The following is a 17,939-nucleotide window of genomic DNA, read 5'->3' as shown; positions in this document are numbered from 1 at the left end:
ATTGGAACAGGGAAGTGGTTGAGTCAGCTGGAAATATTCTAAATACACGTGGGTGTTGCACTTAGGCACATGGTGGTGGACATGGCAGTGCTGGATTGACAGTTGGACTTGATTTTAGAGGTCTTTTCCAGCCTAAATGTTTCTATGGTTCTGTTTCCTGTCTGAACCATGCTGAGAATGTTGTCCCAAGGAGACAGCAACAACCCCCTCAGTGAAGGATGTAGCCTTCCCTACTGCCATGCATAGTGCTGAGTAAAGGGTTAAAAAGAAGCGAATTAAATGCATGCTTCTATTGTGAATATAAGTATTAGGCAAATGCTGCATTTTAATAAAATTATTAACCAACTGATGTAGGTTTTTTTGTGATGATGAAGTTACTAAAGTTGACTGCTTGAAAGTTAAAGTCTCACAAAAGGTGTTTTCAAGGTTAGATAGCTAACAAGAACTGCTTCAAGGAACAAGGAATTTCTTAGAAGCAAGTATGCTTTAAAAGAGGATCATTAAACTTCTGAGGTTTTGAGTTCACAGCAAAAGCCTTTACCATTGTGCTGCTGCAAATAATTTTGTTTTGTTTGATGTGCTTTCTGTTACCTTTTATTCTTAATTGCAAGTCCCCAAAGCTCTCAAAAGCTTCAATTTTTTTTTCTAAGATTAGGTATGAAATGGATTTTAGTTATTTTTGAAATAAATATACCAAGATATAGTGTCATTTTCTTTCACACAAGCCATTTTTTATAATCTCTTTAGATTAATCTGTCTGCTTTTTCTTTAATATCATTAGTGTTTTGATGTGGCCACGCAAGGCACAAAGTCAGTATGAAAGTTAGTTCCTGAAGAGTCATTAAGAATCTTTGGGACTTTCTGTGTTTTCAAATATATTCATTTAAAAGATTATACTTAATTTTTGAAATTGTGAGGTTTGTTTGCTCTGAAAAGTTGAGGCATACCTGTTACAATTTTTCAGTTGTTTATGTTCATAGATATAAGTTAATGTGGATTTCCAAGCACAAATTAACAAAGTGAAGATGCTGAGTAAACCTAAGAAAATATCAGATAATTTCAACCAATAAAAAACATTTCCATCATCTCAGCAAGATTTAATTCTAAAGCTTGTAAAGTGACAGGCAAAAGTTCTACTAGAATTTAATTTTCACATCTCCAGGATGTTGTCTTGGAGGAGTCTTCCACATAGAGAGTTTGCTCTAATGCTCTCTCAAACCCCAGAGTGTGAAGTGAGGTAGGTATCATCTGATGCTGCAGGACTGTGCTGGTTTTCTCTCTGTCATGGGTGCAATTTGACACTTTCAATTCACTTTCAGCAGTCTTCTTTGGAATTACAGGGAGGAGTGCAATTTAGATTTTCTTTATCCAAGAAACAACATTGAACCCCACCTATGTGTTCATTAACCCTGTTCTGCCTCCATCTTAAAGAACTGCAGAGGTTGTTCTCGTTCATAAAAGCTCGCTGTGCAACGGTCATTCACAATTTGCTTTGGGTTAGAAAATGTAACTTTTATCCCCACTTGATCAAATTGCAATCATATTTTTTATCAGTTTTTACTAATGCTAGAGTACTCAACAATTGCTTATATTTGAGTCATTTTAATTAGAACCAGTTAGAGTGTCTGGAATACCTGTTTTCTCCAGTTTTAGCACTTGATGTGTACTTGGGTAAAGATGGAAAATTATGCATCAAGTTCATGGTTTCCCGCAGACAGTTTTCATTAGTCAAAACACCTAGGAGAAAAATGTTCCTAAAATGTTTCTTCCCTATAGATCTGTGTTGCATACTGTTAAAATCCTAATGAGGTGTTTGTTGAAAGAGTAGTGCCACCTCTCGTTTTGCCTGTTTTCTGTAGCAGCAAAACTAAATAGGATGAGTTGTTTCTCTGTCCAGTCCTCATAGTGACAGGTTGGCAAAAGTTGTAAGCCTTGGGTCATTGCATTCAGAAGAGCTCCTGCTGCTGGAAAGGTGGCTTTTCTGAGTGGCTTCTGTAGCATGGTTCCTTCATCATGGAAACCTCAGGAGAGAACCTATTTACAATAGCACTGAAAGACACTTCTACTAACAAAAGTTTTATGAAAGATATACTAGTTTATGACAACTTGTGATCTAGTCTGAGTTCTACTCCTCTTGACCTCCATCTGTCAGCACTGCAAAGTGTTTTGGGAGTTGGGATGCAGTCTGGGAATTCTCTCTGAATGTTTCTAAGGCATTCTTCTTCATTGCACTTAGTAGGTAACTTTTTTTTGGAGAGATGCAACTCTATTGTTGTACACAAACAAGAAAATAGAGAGAGAGATTACCCCTATTCATTCTTGCTTTAATACAGTCAATTTGATACAGGCATAAATGGACAGGTTCATTTTCTCTTGGGTAGAATGAGCGTAAATTGTACTGCAAAGCTGATCTTAAATGAAAGATGATGATTTCATTACCTGCTGCTGTGTATTTAAAGAAAGAAGAGGTGTCTTCCTTGGCAGCAAATTTTATAGAAAAAGGAATTATTCGTTTGTAGATCACAGTGGAATCCAGACACTGCTGTGCATGAAGGACAAGTTGTCTCAGCACAGGAGCTGACGGTACTTTTGCAACCTCTTCTTACCCAGAACTCCAGAAACCTCGTCTTATTCCTGCAAGACAGGGTACGTAAATCTTTTTTTTTTTTTCTCACCAGTACTGAGTCTCTACTTAAATGAGATGCCATGGCTCCTTCTCACCAACCTACTCTCTTTGTTTTTCAGCTTAGCATAGATGATTTCACATACTTCAGTGAATCCTATGGCAACAAGAATCTGTTTCAAAATGTTCAGGCAAGCATTTATCTCTTTTATTTCTTTATGTGCAGTATTTAAAAAGAAAAAGAAAAATAAAGATGTAAGAAAGCTCCAAAGAGACAATAACTGGGAAAAGGGCACTGAATTGCAGAAGTTTTCCTATTTAAATTATTGAGATTATTCCAGTTTAAGGAGACCTGTTAAAGGAAATAAACTGAATTTGCAGATACGTGATTTGTAGCTATTATATTTTTAAAGACTGAGTTTTCACAATTCATCATAACTGACAAAATTGTTCTTTAATATGCTGTGATTTTCTATTGTAAAAAACAATATAAACTTCAGGACAATATTCCAAAATTCTGTTTTGAAGCCACAGGAAGAAAATAACTTACAGGAACCAATCATTCTTTTTTCTTATTTTTAGATTTTCATACCTATTTTGTTTTTACAGAAATTGAAGCTCATTCAGGGAGTTAACTGTTTTATATTTGTGCTAAGTTAATATATCACTAGATGCTAAATTGCCTTAATCTTCATGAAAAAAATAATGTTAGTTGATTAACTTGAAATAAACTCTAGCACAAAATTAAAGATGGAATCCTCCTGGGTGTGGCAACAGCTTCAAATTCTGTCCTCAGTGAGAAGATTTATAGATTTTGTGCAGAGCTTCTATGGTTGTACTTACATGACAGTTTATTGAAATGTAATTAGACAAAATGTTCACTTGGAAGTCATAAAAACATTCCTGGAGGCAGTGCAGGATGAATGTAATATTACTAATGTAAATTTACACAAGGAAGTGTAAATTCCCAAGCACCACACAGCAAGCACTATATGTAATTAAATACATAAATATTCACATAATACCTATCCCTACATCTGTACTAAGAACACCACATCTTCCTTGTACAACTGGAACTGGAGATATTCATCTCTTTGTCATACAACAGCATTTTAACACTGATGCTGGAAGAGAAACAATTATTCAGAGTATCTACATGGGTTTTCTGAGGAATGAATAGGAGTCATAATCATCTGTACTGTAAAGATCAGTGGTTGTGTCTGCAGGCAGATACACTGGTTCTTCTCTGCTATGCCTTATCTTCTCAGGGTTTAACATCTCTGCAAGGCTGTGTCTGGAGCAAATTTTTGTTGCTGCCTGACTACAAAACTGGTTTAATTTCAGTTGTTTGACATGCATTGCAATACATGGCATTGAAAGTTCCTAATAATGTAGTGGTCTTATTTAAGTAGGCCCTGGATGTATAAGAGGCATATCAAAGTATTTAAAACATTCTTATTTTGCCTCGTAACCAGGACTCCATCATCACTGTAGATAGAGATTGGAGGCTTTAAAGTGTAGAGATAAGGTCAGAGACTGATGAGTTTAGAAATCAGATGGTATACAAGGGGATTGGGGACCTAGTGAGGGCTGGTGAGGAGGTCCTCAGCTAAAAAAGGTCATGTGTAAGTACATCTTTCTTTGTATCTGGTAAGTCAAAGAATTATACCCAAGTGTTTAACAATCTGAATAAATGTCAGCAACTCGGTTTTTTTCTGACCTTGCCTCCGTTCCCTCTCTGTCATGGAGCTGAGAAATTTTTCCATATTATGACTTCTTTAAAACTGGAAAGTTTATTTTTATAAATTGCTCACCTTAATTCCAGCACTTCCTACATTTGTTCTGTTGGATTTGGCAATTTTAATGCTTTTCTAGTGTAGTTTGATGGAGATGAGGTGCTGTAATGTGAGTGAGAGAAAATGAGATATATAAACTACATACTTCTTTTTCACCTAGGTGCCCATAGAGAGAGTTTTGAAAATATCTGTTGCATAGGGTTTAGTTCTTAGGGCCAGAAAAGGAACTTTATAGTCGTCCATATTGGACATAACAGAGTCTACAAAAATTTGCTCAGTTGCTATCATATTACCTGAATTCCACTTGAGATACTTTGGGTAAGAAATCAATTCTTAATCATGCTATGAAAGATTGCAATAATACTCACACAACACAGGACAAAGTGAAGGTCGGGTCTGAATTTTCTCACTGGGGAAATCAGAACCCTCGATGTTGCATAATCACAAAAAATTTACCTACACAGTCTATATTATACAATTGACCAGTGAAGATATAACAAATGTTTCATTGCTCTCAAGCATCCTCCTTTATGAACTTCAGAAATGTAAACTTATTCATAAACCTAACCTGGAGATTTCATTTGGAACATATAAGTGCATGTAACAGTATGTGTTCTACAAGAAGAAAATGTTATTTGAAAAAGAGTTGTCAGCTTGTAAATCCCAGAAACATTTGCAGATATTTAATTTGTTCAGCTGCATTAGCAGCTGCTCTGAGCTTTTGGTGTCAATGGGTTTGCATGCAAAAAAAGAATTTTATTCCAGTTAATACAAAGGGAATCGTATAGGTAGATAATTTATCTTGGACTTTCAAACAACTTCTAAATTAAATAATAAAATACAAATATTAGCATTTGGGAAACTTCTTTGTCAAGCAGTTACTTACTCTACAAAATATTTTTCTTTAATATTAGCTTTGGCTTTCCCCAGACAATGCTCAGCCCCTTAGAACTTCAGTGTATATTAACACACTCCAATTAGTGGCCAGCTGTGCAGCTACATAATTATGACTGTAAGTCATTGCCACTTGTAGTCTGATAACTCCATCCTATCCTCACTCAGTGGTCATAGACTGAGCAGTCCTATTTAGTAGTGTGTGATACAGAGGTACTAATAAAGTTTTGATTGTCTTTATTTCCTTCCTTTTAGTTTTATTATATTATTTTTTGACAAGGGAACATACACAGAACTGCATAATAATCAAGATAAAAGTTCATCATAGATTTATTCAGTGACATGATGATGTTTTGTTCTCTAGTCTTTTCTAAAATACTATTAATATTTGATCTTTTTTCAATCCTGATCATTATCAGCCTCTGAATTACCATTTTCAAAGAGCTGTTGTAACTCTCAAGGTTTCATTACTGAAGGGTAACACAGTTCTGAGTCTATTACCTATTACTGTGTATGTAAAATTAGGTTTGTTTTTCTATCCCCCTGTACTGTGCTAAAATTAATTTACGTTGAATCTTATCAGTTACTCAGTTACCCAAGAGGTTGTACAAGAAGCTGCTTCTGTAGTTCATCAGTCAGCCATTGCCTTTACTAACCTGAAAAATTCAGCATAATGAGCAAGTTTCATTCACTCAATATTTATCTTTTTATCAGATAGTTTAGGAGCATATGAAACAGAACAGACCCTAGTGCAGTAACAGATACTTTTTAATACACCTTGCTTGCTAAATCTTTATCTATTCTTTAGCTACCTTCATGAGAAAACTGCTTCTCTCTCTCCAAAGCAGCTTAGTTTTTTAAGTAGTCTTTGCTTCAAGACTTTGCCGAATGCCTTGTGTGGGTCCAAGTAGACTGTACCATCTGGAACTTTCTAGAGTACATGCCTATTGACTCCTTCAGATATCTTCAGCAGAATTGTTAGGAATAACTTTTTTTGTGAAAGCTACATCAATCTTTTCCCCAGTACAGTCCTTTGTTATTATTATAGTCTGTATTTTATGCTTTGGAATGCTTCCTCCCATTCTTGGACTTCAGGTTTTCTTCTTGACAGTCCCTTGGATCTGTCTGTAACCCTCAGGAAAAAAAAATAAATAATTAGGTGTCATGTTTCCCACTATACAGTACAGCATGGAGGTTTTTTTCAACAATATTTCCTGTAGCTGCAACACACTTTATCAGGTAAAGCACATCAGATCAATTTTCATTAAAATTATAACTTACAGCTTTATGCATACATATGCTTTATGCATTTGAAGGACATGGCTACAGTGTAAAAGTTCATGGGATGCATAAGAATTGGAAAGTTAAAATTAAACCTTCTCCTCCTTTTTCCCTTCCTCTCTATCCTTGTCCCTCTCCTGTTCCTAGCTACTACATGGTTTTCTTTAGCAGAATGCAAAATCAAGCATTTCTCAATATCCTCTTCATTCTCCACCCCTTTTTGAGTTTTCATGTTTTGAACAAGCATGGTAGCTGAAATCCTAAAATGTGTAAAGCAACATGTGGGTATGGTAAAGAAAAGTACACAATTGCCAAATGGCAAGAAGGACAAAGAGGATGGGATCAGATTACCTACCTGAGGCTATGGAGTTGATATCCAGCTGTGTCTACCCTTCAGATGAAAAGCAGCTGAATGCCCGTGGCTAGAAGCTGAGACAGATGGCAGTGCAGCACTGGTTAGGAGCAGAGGCACAATTAAGATATTACTCAGTAATGATACATTTTATATCTTATTCTACATTAAATGAGTAATCTGCTTAATATATATCCTTGGATGAAATGGCTGTTGCCATTCTGGCTGCTGCTATGGGACAAGGGATTAAAATATTAAAAATAAAACAGAATCATTGAATTGCTCAGAATTTGAGGTCCAAATTCAAACCTGTAAACAAATCAAAATGTAATGTTTCATCTTTTTCTTGCAGGCGGTACTAACAACACTACTCAAAGACGTGTACACAAGATCAGTGGTTTCTGCTCTATTTTAATTTCTGCAGCTACTTTTCTATCGGTCTGGCGAATCAGACAATGCTGCATGATCCTCCCTTATAAGCCTCTATAGAAATGTGAAAATACCTATAATACCTTTGCCTAGGAAGGAAGATGTGAGCAATTAGAAAGAACCACTGCACTCTTAGCTGAAGAACTTCTCTATAGTTTTTCTCTCCTCTTCCACCACACATGTGGAAAAGGCAGTAAAAACTTGGTGTTACTGAGTGCTTTAAGCTTGCTGCAAGAAAGTTCAGGAGCCTGTAAGCCATCAGGCTGGTGAGAATTCATGTGCTGTTTACTGTGGAGGCTCCTCACCTTAAATACTAAATTAAGGATAGATTAAAAAAAATATAAAATGTTGCATTTAATTATTAAGCAGCTAAATATTAACTGAGTAAATAAACTTCTCATAAATTTATTACAGGAAATTCTTCAGTCTTCTCCTTCATCTTTAGTTTTGCCAGCTGTTGACTGCAAGGCTACCAGGTATCTTGTAAGTGATCTTCAAGAATCAGGAGATTGGAAGTTAATGAATTTAACTAATCTCAATATCTCTCAGCTGGAGGTGAATGCATCTAACCCAAACTTACTGGTGGTTCAGCTACAGCCACTTTCCAGGTAGGAGCTTATCACAAACAGAACTGACCCATTGTCTGTATGATTTTTTGAGCTTTTGAAAATGTCAGTTGTATTCAGGAAATTCAAAAAGTAGAAGCTATTCAAAAAGTAGGGCTATCAAAATTGTTTCTTTTACAAGGATGAGTTCAGTGTTTTTCAAAGTCCTCTGATGAGCTTACCAGGTGTAATAGATGAATTATGTTGAGAAAGGCAGTCAGGCATTCCTATTTTGTCTGCCTCATTATATGAGAACAAAGGGGCAGCTAATAAAACTAAATGGCAACACACTTTTTTAGCAGAAAGGCGCAATTATTTTACTCGACATGTGATTAACCTGCAGAATTAATTGCTAGAAGGCATTCCAGGGGTCAAAAATATTGGCAGGATAAATAAGCAAGCAAATAAACATACAGACAAACCTGAAGCTAAAAAAGAGCCAGACTTTTCATCACTATGGAAGGAAGAAAAGGGCTATAATTCTTCATGTTTCCAGCTCTATAAGGGCTGTGATCTAACAGAGATAGGGAGAGACTGTTCCTTCAGGAGAATGTATATTTAGAAAATATAAGGCATGGCTGCTGAGCTTCTTCTGCTTATTCGTCTTCCCAGCTTGTTACTTGGTAAGATAGTATTAGGTGCAGATATCAATGTGTCCCAAACAAATTCAATTCTAGCTGTCGTGTTACTGCACAAAAAGAGGTATGATAACTATTTTAAAGAGCTCCTGTACAAATGTTAAACAAGGGGCCAACACCAAATGAAAAAAAGCTTCCCAGAGACTGATCAAAATACTGTCAGTAGTATGGCTTCTCTGCTGCCTAGGAAATTTGAAGGGTTTAAGAATCAGCTGAAGATGTGGTCCTTACATTTTTTTAATGGCTTTGTAGAAGAAAAGGGTCATTAGGAGGAGATGAAAGAATAACAGAGGGACTGACAGTAATCCTTTTATCAATCAGTATCTTTATATATTTCTGATTCACATCATTCTTGCCTAGGAAAGATTTTAAATTATTTTTCTCCCTCTTTTTCTCTAGTGATTTAAAAGAGATTTCCACCCTGGAAGCAATTGCTGAAAATGGTAAGTAATATTACCTAGACATAACTAACATTTCATAATTTGTGTTTTCACTTGAGCAGGTTGTATTCTCTAGTTCTTATCTTTGCTATGCTACTACTATTTAAAGGCTTTTATCCCACTCCCGTTCTACAGTATTTATAAGCTGTGGTTGTCTTAGACACTAGGTATCTGATTAAAAATCCACCTGGATACAGCTTGTGACATGAAATGTAAGCCTGATAAATTCACGTCTGCTTCATGCTCTGAGCCCAAGCCCTACATGTCTGTGCAACTTGAGCTGCCTCTTTTAATCTCACCTTGCACACTGACACTGGAGGTGCCAGGCTCAGCTGGCAATTCCAAAGCCTTGGTCTCAACAAAGGGTGTCTGCATGAATAGGAAATGTTTTTCTAATCTTTATAAAACAATACTGATGGCCTTCTTTGCCTTTGATATCAGTCTTTTATTAGTTTTGCAGTGTATTAAACACTAGTTGTGAAAGTCGTGAAAAAAATCTCTCAATATAATACTATAAAACTTTTTTCTTGCCTAGCATCTGGTTGAAAGCATGGTGCCATACATAAAAATGGCAGTGAGAGGCATCTCATTGCAGAGCTTTCACTAACTAATCTAAATTAGTAATCAAATTATAAAGTGTGCAAATCAATGAAATGGTAGTTTTGGGGGTTTACAGTGTAATGGGCTGATAATTAAACAGTGTTCTTAGTGGCTGTGACTGTTTCTGCTCAGAACTGGGGCTGTAAAATCAGAAGCAGATTTGAAAATCAAGGAAAAATACTTTAGTACTGAAATCAGTCGTATATCCTTTTCTGTTTGTTTTTGCACAAAACTAGTAGGTTTTATACTAAAACAAGCAGTTGTGTTTTCATTTCTGAATTGCAGAGGAGTTATTTTGTGCTCTTTTCTTGTCCTTAGAGCATACTGGATAGTTGACCCTTGGCTTAATGTTGGTCTTGGCTAAACAGTGGCTTTTTCATTATGGGACATTTCTTTCATCGGCTGCATGGGTTCAAGAATAAGCTTCCCAAGCCCTAGAATCATAGCGTCATAGGATATGCTGAGTTGGAAGCGACCCATTGGGATTAATGAGCCCATCCTGGCCCTGAACAGGGTACCCCAAGAATCATATCATGTGCCTGACAGTGTTCTCCAAATGCTTCTTGAGCTCTGTCAAGTTTGATCCTCTGCCACTTCTCTCCACTACCTGTTGCAGTGCTCTGGGTAGAAAACCTTTTCCTGCTATCCAGCCTAAACCTCCACTGACTGAGTTTCATGCAATTTCCTGGAGTCCTGTCACTGGTCATGAGTGGTGAAATCAGCAGCATCTGCCCCTTCTCTCCCCTCATGAGGAAGTTGCAGCTGCAGTGAGGTCTCCCCTCAGTCTCCTCCAGGCTGAACAGACCAAGTGACCTCAGCTGCTCCTCATAAGGTTCCCTTCCCCCTTCAGACTCTTCACCATCCCATTGCTTTCCTTCAGACACTCCCTTAATAGCTTTATATCCTTATTTTGTGGCACCTAAAATTGCTCCCAGCACTTGAGGTGAAGCCACCCCAGTGCAGAGCAGAGGGGACAGTCCCCTCCCTTTCCCAGCTGTGATGCTGTGCCTGATGCACCCCAAGACACGGGTGGCTCTTCTGGCTGCCAGGGCACACTGTAGACTCATGCAACTGCTGTCTCAGACCACTTTGTTTTGGGAAAGCAAAGTTAAGAGGTGATCTGTGGGAGGATGGAAGAAAAGGCTATGCTAACTTTTTGGTTAGTATCAACTAGATTTAATTGGAAAGAAGGTGTGTGGATTAGGGAAGATGTGCCACTTTGCTTGGCCAAGAGCAGAATCTGCACTATTTTTCCCATGTAGGCACCTAATTTAGGTGCTCTAAAACATAGTGAACAGTCTGAGCTCTTTTCTTTGAAGAATTTGAAAATACTTCTTAAGAAAGGTAGAGTTCTGATCACAGACAAACAAGAGATTAATATCAGCTCTATTGTTATAAGTATGCCCACAGCAGCTTCTCCAGATGAAGGAACTGCCTCTAGAATCTTCTTAAAGGGAAGAGTTATAGATGTAACTGGTAACTATAGTTACATGTAGCTCCTTTCTGAAGGGAAATACAAATAACATGTTATTTCAGAAAGCTATTGGTTGCTTTAATGAAAGAAAGCCCAAAGTCAATTTCTACATTTTTATGCATATTTTTTTTTGTTCTGCAAATTTTTTCTAGAGCTGAAGAGAATTTCCAAAATCTGTGATTCCAGAATACAAAATCTACATTATATAATGCCTTGTATCTCCACAACCAATGTAATTATGGCAGTAGTTTTTAGGCAGTTGTTTTTCTGAGCAAATATATTTCTTGTAGTAGATTCTCTTAGCAATAATTTTTAGAAGGCAAATTTACATAGCTATGATTCTTGACAGATATGAGGAAATCAGTTCAGTTGAAACCCTACAGAAAAGGCAATGCTTGAATTCTTACAAAATCCCTATGTTTTACTCAGCCATGATGCCATAGTTACGATAAATAGAAGTGATTAAAGAGGATAATAATATAAACTGTTAATTTCAGCACATGCAAATAAAATACAATTTCTGTAAAGCAGAACCTCAAAATCTAAGAAGTTGGTATGTCCAGGTTATAAAATATCCATCCACCAGGCTGATACATGAATAAGAAGTGGGAAGGCACTGAAACAGTAAATGTGAGTCTGCTTGCCTGCTTTTCAAGCAGTCCCAATAGCAACACTAATAATGAGTCACAACTATTGTGCTCCTTATAAACAGATGTTTATGTTTCAGCATAAATATTGAAAACATTTATCAGTTGTAAGTATTTATTGCAACTGCCTGTGGTTTCAGAACTAGAGGAGGATCTTTTGTGGAGGTATATTTGGACCTCTTTGAAAGGTCCTCTCTTCCTTTTTCAGAAATATTCCACAATATTTCTCCTTTGGCCTCCAATGAACAAGAGAATTTTCTGTGTCCTGTTGAGGGTGCAGAAGCAGGCTTTAAATCCACAGAAGAGAAAAGAAATATTGCTCCCAGTATTATACATATCATGCCCCACACTAAACACCATGTTTCGAGTGTTGTTTCTCAGTGGTAGTTACGTGTATTTTGTAATTCACTGAACAATATTGCTTAATTTTTATTATTTATTTGTTAACTGATCACTTGACTAACACTTGACTGACAGAGCATCCTGATTTCCTCTTTTAAGTGATTTCTTCTGCTCCTGCTCCTAATTGCCCAAAGTTCAAACTTTTGGGTATATTTTCTGTGATTTTACTTTTCAGTTTCAAAATCTCCCCTTTTTCTGAAAGGTTGTATTTTTTTATATTATCTCATTGATATTGTGTATTTTTCAAGACACTGAGTGTGTCTTATCCCATTTAGACCTAGATAAAATGAGCACTTAAGTTGCTTAAACAAACTGAATAAACTTAAACATCTAGCTCATTACTTCTCTAACTACTGTAGGATTTTAGCTTTTGCAGCTTACAGAATTTGTTGAATTATACATGATTCTATTTACAGACAAAATAATTGGAAGAGTGACCATGGAGCTGCAGGAACGAGGGATTCATTTTTCAGTAATTTATACTGCACTGAGACCTTCAAGGGTGAGTAATCTTCAGTGCCTAGAACTGTCAGATTTTTATCATCCAATAGCTCAATATTTACAGAAGAACCCTCTAGATGATTTTCAGGATTATACAGACAAGCAATCTATATTATATGAGGTTTTGACCAGAAATGATTGCATGAATTTTCATATATGATAGCTATATCACACAACTATTGAAGTTTTACTGTTCTAGAAACTATTAATCTGCCTTTGTCGGTAGAACTTATTGCTATTTTTAAGAACTTTAAATTAATTTTTTTTGCTTGTTTAACTCTAGTGGTTTTGTAGTGAGTTCTGTGTGGAACATTACCAAGCTTCCTAGTGTGGCTGGTTAGTGTAGACAGAGTGTTATTAATTAACTGAAGGCCACTAAAGTATCCATTTAAAAATTAATTGGTTTAATTTCTTTTAATCAATACTTAGTATTTACAACTGCAAGGTAAAGTTTTCACCCTTGCTGATAGTCAAAATATAATTTATAGATCACATCATATCACATTAACAGTAAGTAACAATGCCGGATAGTTATTTATGCAGAGTTATCTTTTTGTATGACATACATGAGGTTGCACTAAAATATCAAATTTTTAATTTTAATGTGAATAAATGGAAGACAGTCCTGCCTTGAGAAAAAAAAGTTCCCATTAAGAAGAGAAATGTTTGAAGGATGGGCTGAATCCTAAAAAATGCAATTTGAAAGAAACATGCCGACCTGTTTCAGAGGTAACACAATTTGAGCTCCTAATATAATAATGGAATCATAGAATCATTAAGGTTGGAAAAGACCTCCAAGATCATTAAACCTTTGATCCACCGTGTCAACTAAACCGTAGCACTAAGTGCCACATCCAGTAATTTCTTAAGCACTTCCAGGGATGGTGACTCCACCACCTTCCTGGACAGTCTGTTTCAATGCTTGGCAACCCTTTCATTCATTTCACCCTGAATTTCAGGGAAGAAATTCACCTGAACCACCTCTGGTGCAGCTTGAGGCCATTTCATCTGTCCTGTTGCTAGTTGTCTGGAAGAAGAGGCTGAACCCAACCTGGCTACAGCCTCATTTCAGGGAGCTGGAAAATGCTAAGGTCTCCCTCCTCCTCTCCTGGCTGAACATCCCGACTCCTTCAGCCACTCCTTATACAACTCACTCTCCAGACCCTTCCCCAGCTCTGTTGCCCTTCTCTGGACTTGCTCCAGCCCCTCAATGTCTTTCTTGTAGGGAGGGGCCCAGAACTGTACACAGAGCTTGGGGTGTGCCGTCACCAGTGCTGAGTGCAGGGGAACAATCCCTGCTCTGGTTCTGCTGGCCACACTATTGCTGACACAGGCCAGGATGGCATTGGCCTTCTTGGCCACCTGGGCACACACTGGATCATGTTCAGCTGCTGTCACCAGCACCAACAGGGCCTTTGTACTCACCCAGACTCGTGAGTGTCCAAGTGGCACAGTGTATCACCAGCTGCTTCCTCTTGGATTGCAGGGGTTCTGCTCTGCTCCCAGACCCTGTATACCAGCTCAGGGGGCGTTACCCTGAGGAGAACCAGTTAAAGGCTGAGGCAAAGAAAGTACAAGTATCTCAGCCTTTTCCTGGTCCTTGGTTACAATGTTCCCCCCTTCCCCACATCCAAGGATAGAGAATTTCCTTAGTTCTCCTTTTCTTGTTAATTTATTTATAAAAACTTTCTTTATTATCTCTCACAGCAGTTGCCACATTGAGTTCTAACTGAGTTTTAAACTTCTCTAATTTTCTCTCTACATGACCTAATGACACCCTTGTACTCTCCCTGAGTTGCCTGCCCCTTCTTGGAAAGGTCATCAACTCTTTTTTTTTTTTTTTTTTTTTTTTTTTTTTTTTTTTTTTTTTTGTCTGATTTCCGGTGAGAGTTCCCTGTTCAGCCACGCCAGTCTTCTTCCCCCATCAGCTCATCTTCTGGCACATGGGGGATGGCCTACTTCTGTGCTTTTAAGATTTCTTTCTTGAAATACGTCTAGCTCTCCTGGACTCCTTTATTATTAAGGACTGTCCAAGGTAGAGATTTTATTGACCCCCTTCCTCACTTCACTGAGAATTGTAAACTCTATAACTTTGGGATCATTATGCCCAAGGCAGTCTCCGACCACCCCATCTCCCACCAGCCCTTCTCTGTTCATAAACAGCAGGTCTAGCAGGGCACAGTCTCTGGTAGAGTCACTCCCCAGATGTGTCAGGAATTTATCTTCCTCATGCTCCAGGAACCTCTTAGACTGCCTCTTCACTGTGGTGAGTTGCCAGCAGACATCTGGCAAGTTAAAGACTCCCACAAGAACAAGGGCTAGGGAACATGAAACACCATCCAGTTGCTTGTAGAACATTTCACCTACCTTTCCTTGGTTTAGGCAATGTGAAAGGCATTTGTGTGATTGTCTAGATCTAGTGTGAGAAATTCCAACAGGATCTTGAGAGGCTGGAAGGTTTTCAGGAAGTGGCACAATCAAAAATGCACTGCTCTTCTTATTACAAGAATAAAACCTAGAAAACTTGTGTTCAGTGGTTGTAGAGAGAAGTCCCTTTATCTTATCCAAAAGAAGAGTAAAAAGCCACTTAAATGGATTTCATAAATGTTCTTTAAGCCAGTAGTGGATGAGCCCCTCAAAGGTGTTCTGTGTTCATTCAAAAGTAGTATGTTTTTTTTTAACCTCTGACTAATCCAACAAGGTGATTACAATAGTCCCTTCAGGCTCTGGGGCAAAGGCTAATACTACTGAAGAAAAATGAGAATTTTCTTCACCCTGCAAAATTAACTTCCAGAGATTGGATTTTGGAGACCAAACTTATTAAAAAAAAAACAGTAGCATGAGGAGGCAAGCTCACATTCATGTTCTGTGTAGTGTTTTTGTGGCAAAGGAGAGTTGTCCAGAACTTGTGATCTGCCTTTTTTCTATCTCTTTTTTTAACAAAGATCCAAAATAAAAATAAAATTTACTTTGTTATTATGGCTCTTTACTGTTTGAAATCAAAAACATATGAGCATTCCTAGCTGAAAATTGCATTTAGAACAATTGGAATGAAAAATATTTTAAATTAATGAAAATTTGGAACTAAGAGAAGGAATTTTTTTATCAATTTAAAAAATACTTTAAATCTATGCATATTTCAATAGGCTTTTGAAATTAAAGTAGCTTAGTTTGAGCAGCTGAAGCACTTTTAAATAATTAAAACAATGTATTTTAAGATGTTATACATTTTTAAAATATAAGCAATTTAAATTTTCTCAATTGTATAAATTCAATACTTTATAAAAGCATTTGAAGCATTTTTTGGCCCCTCACAATAACTTTGAGTTATTTCAGTGCATTCAAGGTTATCAGCTTCTGTACAGAGCTAGAAAAGCCAGAGCAGAATGTACTTCTGAGGGTTCATCACGCTGTATATTTGCATATAACCTCTCCTTGGTATGTATTGCATATCTTTGGCTGTGCTTGAACTGTGGAAGGTATGAACTGTTTCATAACCATAAGTGAAAATACTAACTCCCTTTGCTTAAACTATAACGACTATATTGCATGATCTAGATGTTACAGGATCACTCCCCAGTGACAACCAAGATCAATATATATATATAGGAAGTAAAATGCTTTAATCATTTTGAGAATTATTTTCAAATGAACCATGTAAACTATATAGCTGTCATTCACTATGGAAGATTTTGCATTCACTAGTGGCCTTATTCTCAGTTATGAAGAAATTTAGCTTTAGGAGGAGTTACACTTTAAAAAAAAGGTAATCTCCTTCTAGTTAAGCTAATTTTATAAACGAAGCTCCCCAAAAATGGCAGTTTTGACATGCTTCTCTTCTAAAAGCTCTACCTCCTTGTTCTTGGGCTGTTTATGGCTTAATAACATCACTATATTATATTCGTTTGTTCTCCTATTGCCACAAGCAGAGAAAAATAGATGTGAGAAATTCACTTATTAGAAAAGATTCCAGACTGGTATTGGCCTCACAGAAAGTGAATTAATGAGCAAAACTAACCTATGATTGAGCATCTTTTCTGATTTGATGAACAAGAGCTATTTAGTTTAGTCAGTGCAGACACATGCCTTTAGGTTATGATAATTATCATTTCATTACCCCAGTACATGATGGAGATTTGTTCGGACTGGTTCTTATTCTGTTCCAGTTTCAGCATGATTGGAGGGCTAGAGCATCTCTTCTCTATGGGGAAAGGCTGGGGGAATTGGGATTGTTCAGCCTAGGGAAGAGAAAGCTTCAAGGTGAACTAATTGCTGGCCTTCCAGAACCTGAAGGGAACCTATGGGAAAGCTGGAGAAAGGCTTTTTTACAAGAGCATGTAGTTACAGGAAAAAGGGGAATGGTTTTAACCTGAGAGTAGGTTTAGATTTGATATTAAGAAGAAATTATTTACTGTGAGGGTGGTGGGGCCCTGAAACAGGCTGATGCCCCATCCCTGGAAGTGTTCAAGACCAGCCCGGATGAGACCCATAGCAACCTGCTCTAGTGGAAGGTGACCCTGCCCATGGCAAGGGGCTTGGAACTAGATGATCTTTAATGTGCCTTTTAATTCAAGGCATTCTGTGGTTCTATGATTTGAAGCTGGAAGACAGAATTAAGACTTTGAAAGAGATACTATTGGCGACCTACTTGAAATAGTTTTACTAACCAGTTGATGATTCTTCCCCCCATGTCATAAAGGAGCTGCCTTCCTCCAACAAGGCAACTGCTGAGTCTTGTGGCTCATGCTTTGAAATGCGTTGCCTTGTAGGTCTGGCTGAGTTGGGATCTCTCTGGCTGAGGGAGTGATTTGTATCACTTAATTCTGGGCAAGTGAAATCTATATGTCTATATCTGAAGTCAACCAGCATTCTCTTTAAAATCAAGCGGTTTTTAGGATATGAACCTTCTGGCTATTTTGTAGGAGACTGCTGCAGGATGAGATGAAACTCGCCCTTAAAGGCAGCCATCATGCTTAGGTTAGATCTTGACATGTACGTGTAGTCAGACAACTCTCACTCAACATTTCTCATATTTTTTTCTATTAAAAAACAGAAACTTATCTCAAGATATGAGGAGCATCTGGCCAAGACTTTCCTTCCTTTTGAAAATCATTTGATAGCTTATTTTTCTTCATGAGAACCAAACCTCTCTGCAGTCCTTGTTCTACTCTTTCATCAGGAGTTCTCATGAATATATGAATTTCTCTGTTCTTGAGGAGTTTGATCAATGTCACTCCTCTACTTTGCTTTCTTCTGG

At 37.3% G+C, this 17,939-nt stretch overlaps 1 protein-coding gene across 1 annotated transcript in view; it reads left to right on the top strand.

The window, feature by feature from the left end:
- Window positions 1-17,939, top strand: part of LOC310908217 (V-type proton ATPase subunit S1-like) — a 47,213-nt gene that overhangs the window by 3,764 nt on the left and 25,510 nt on the right. The window contains exons 2-6 of the mRNA XM_083859032.1: window positions 2,520-2,646; window positions 2,746-2,814; window positions 7,790-7,983; window positions 9,018-9,061; window positions 12,598-12,683. Of these exons, the coding sequence (XP_083715158.1) occupies window positions 2,520-2,646; window positions 2,746-2,814; window positions 7,790-7,983; window positions 9,018-9,061; window positions 12,598-12,683 (520 nt within the window). The remainder of the gene's footprint in view (window positions 1-2,519; window positions 2,647-2,745; window positions 2,815-7,789; window positions 7,984-9,017; window positions 9,062-12,597; window positions 12,684-17,939) is intronic.

This window comes from Zosterops lateralis (assembly GCF_965231275.1).
Source record: "Zosterops lateralis genome assembly, chromosome: 4".
Lineage (NCBI taxonomy): Eukaryota > Metazoa > Chordata > Aves > Passeriformes > Zosteropidae > Zosterops > Zosterops lateralis.
The sequence above is the reverse complement of the archived record's forward strand: the minus strand, read 5'-3'. Positions and strand labels throughout refer to the sequence as shown.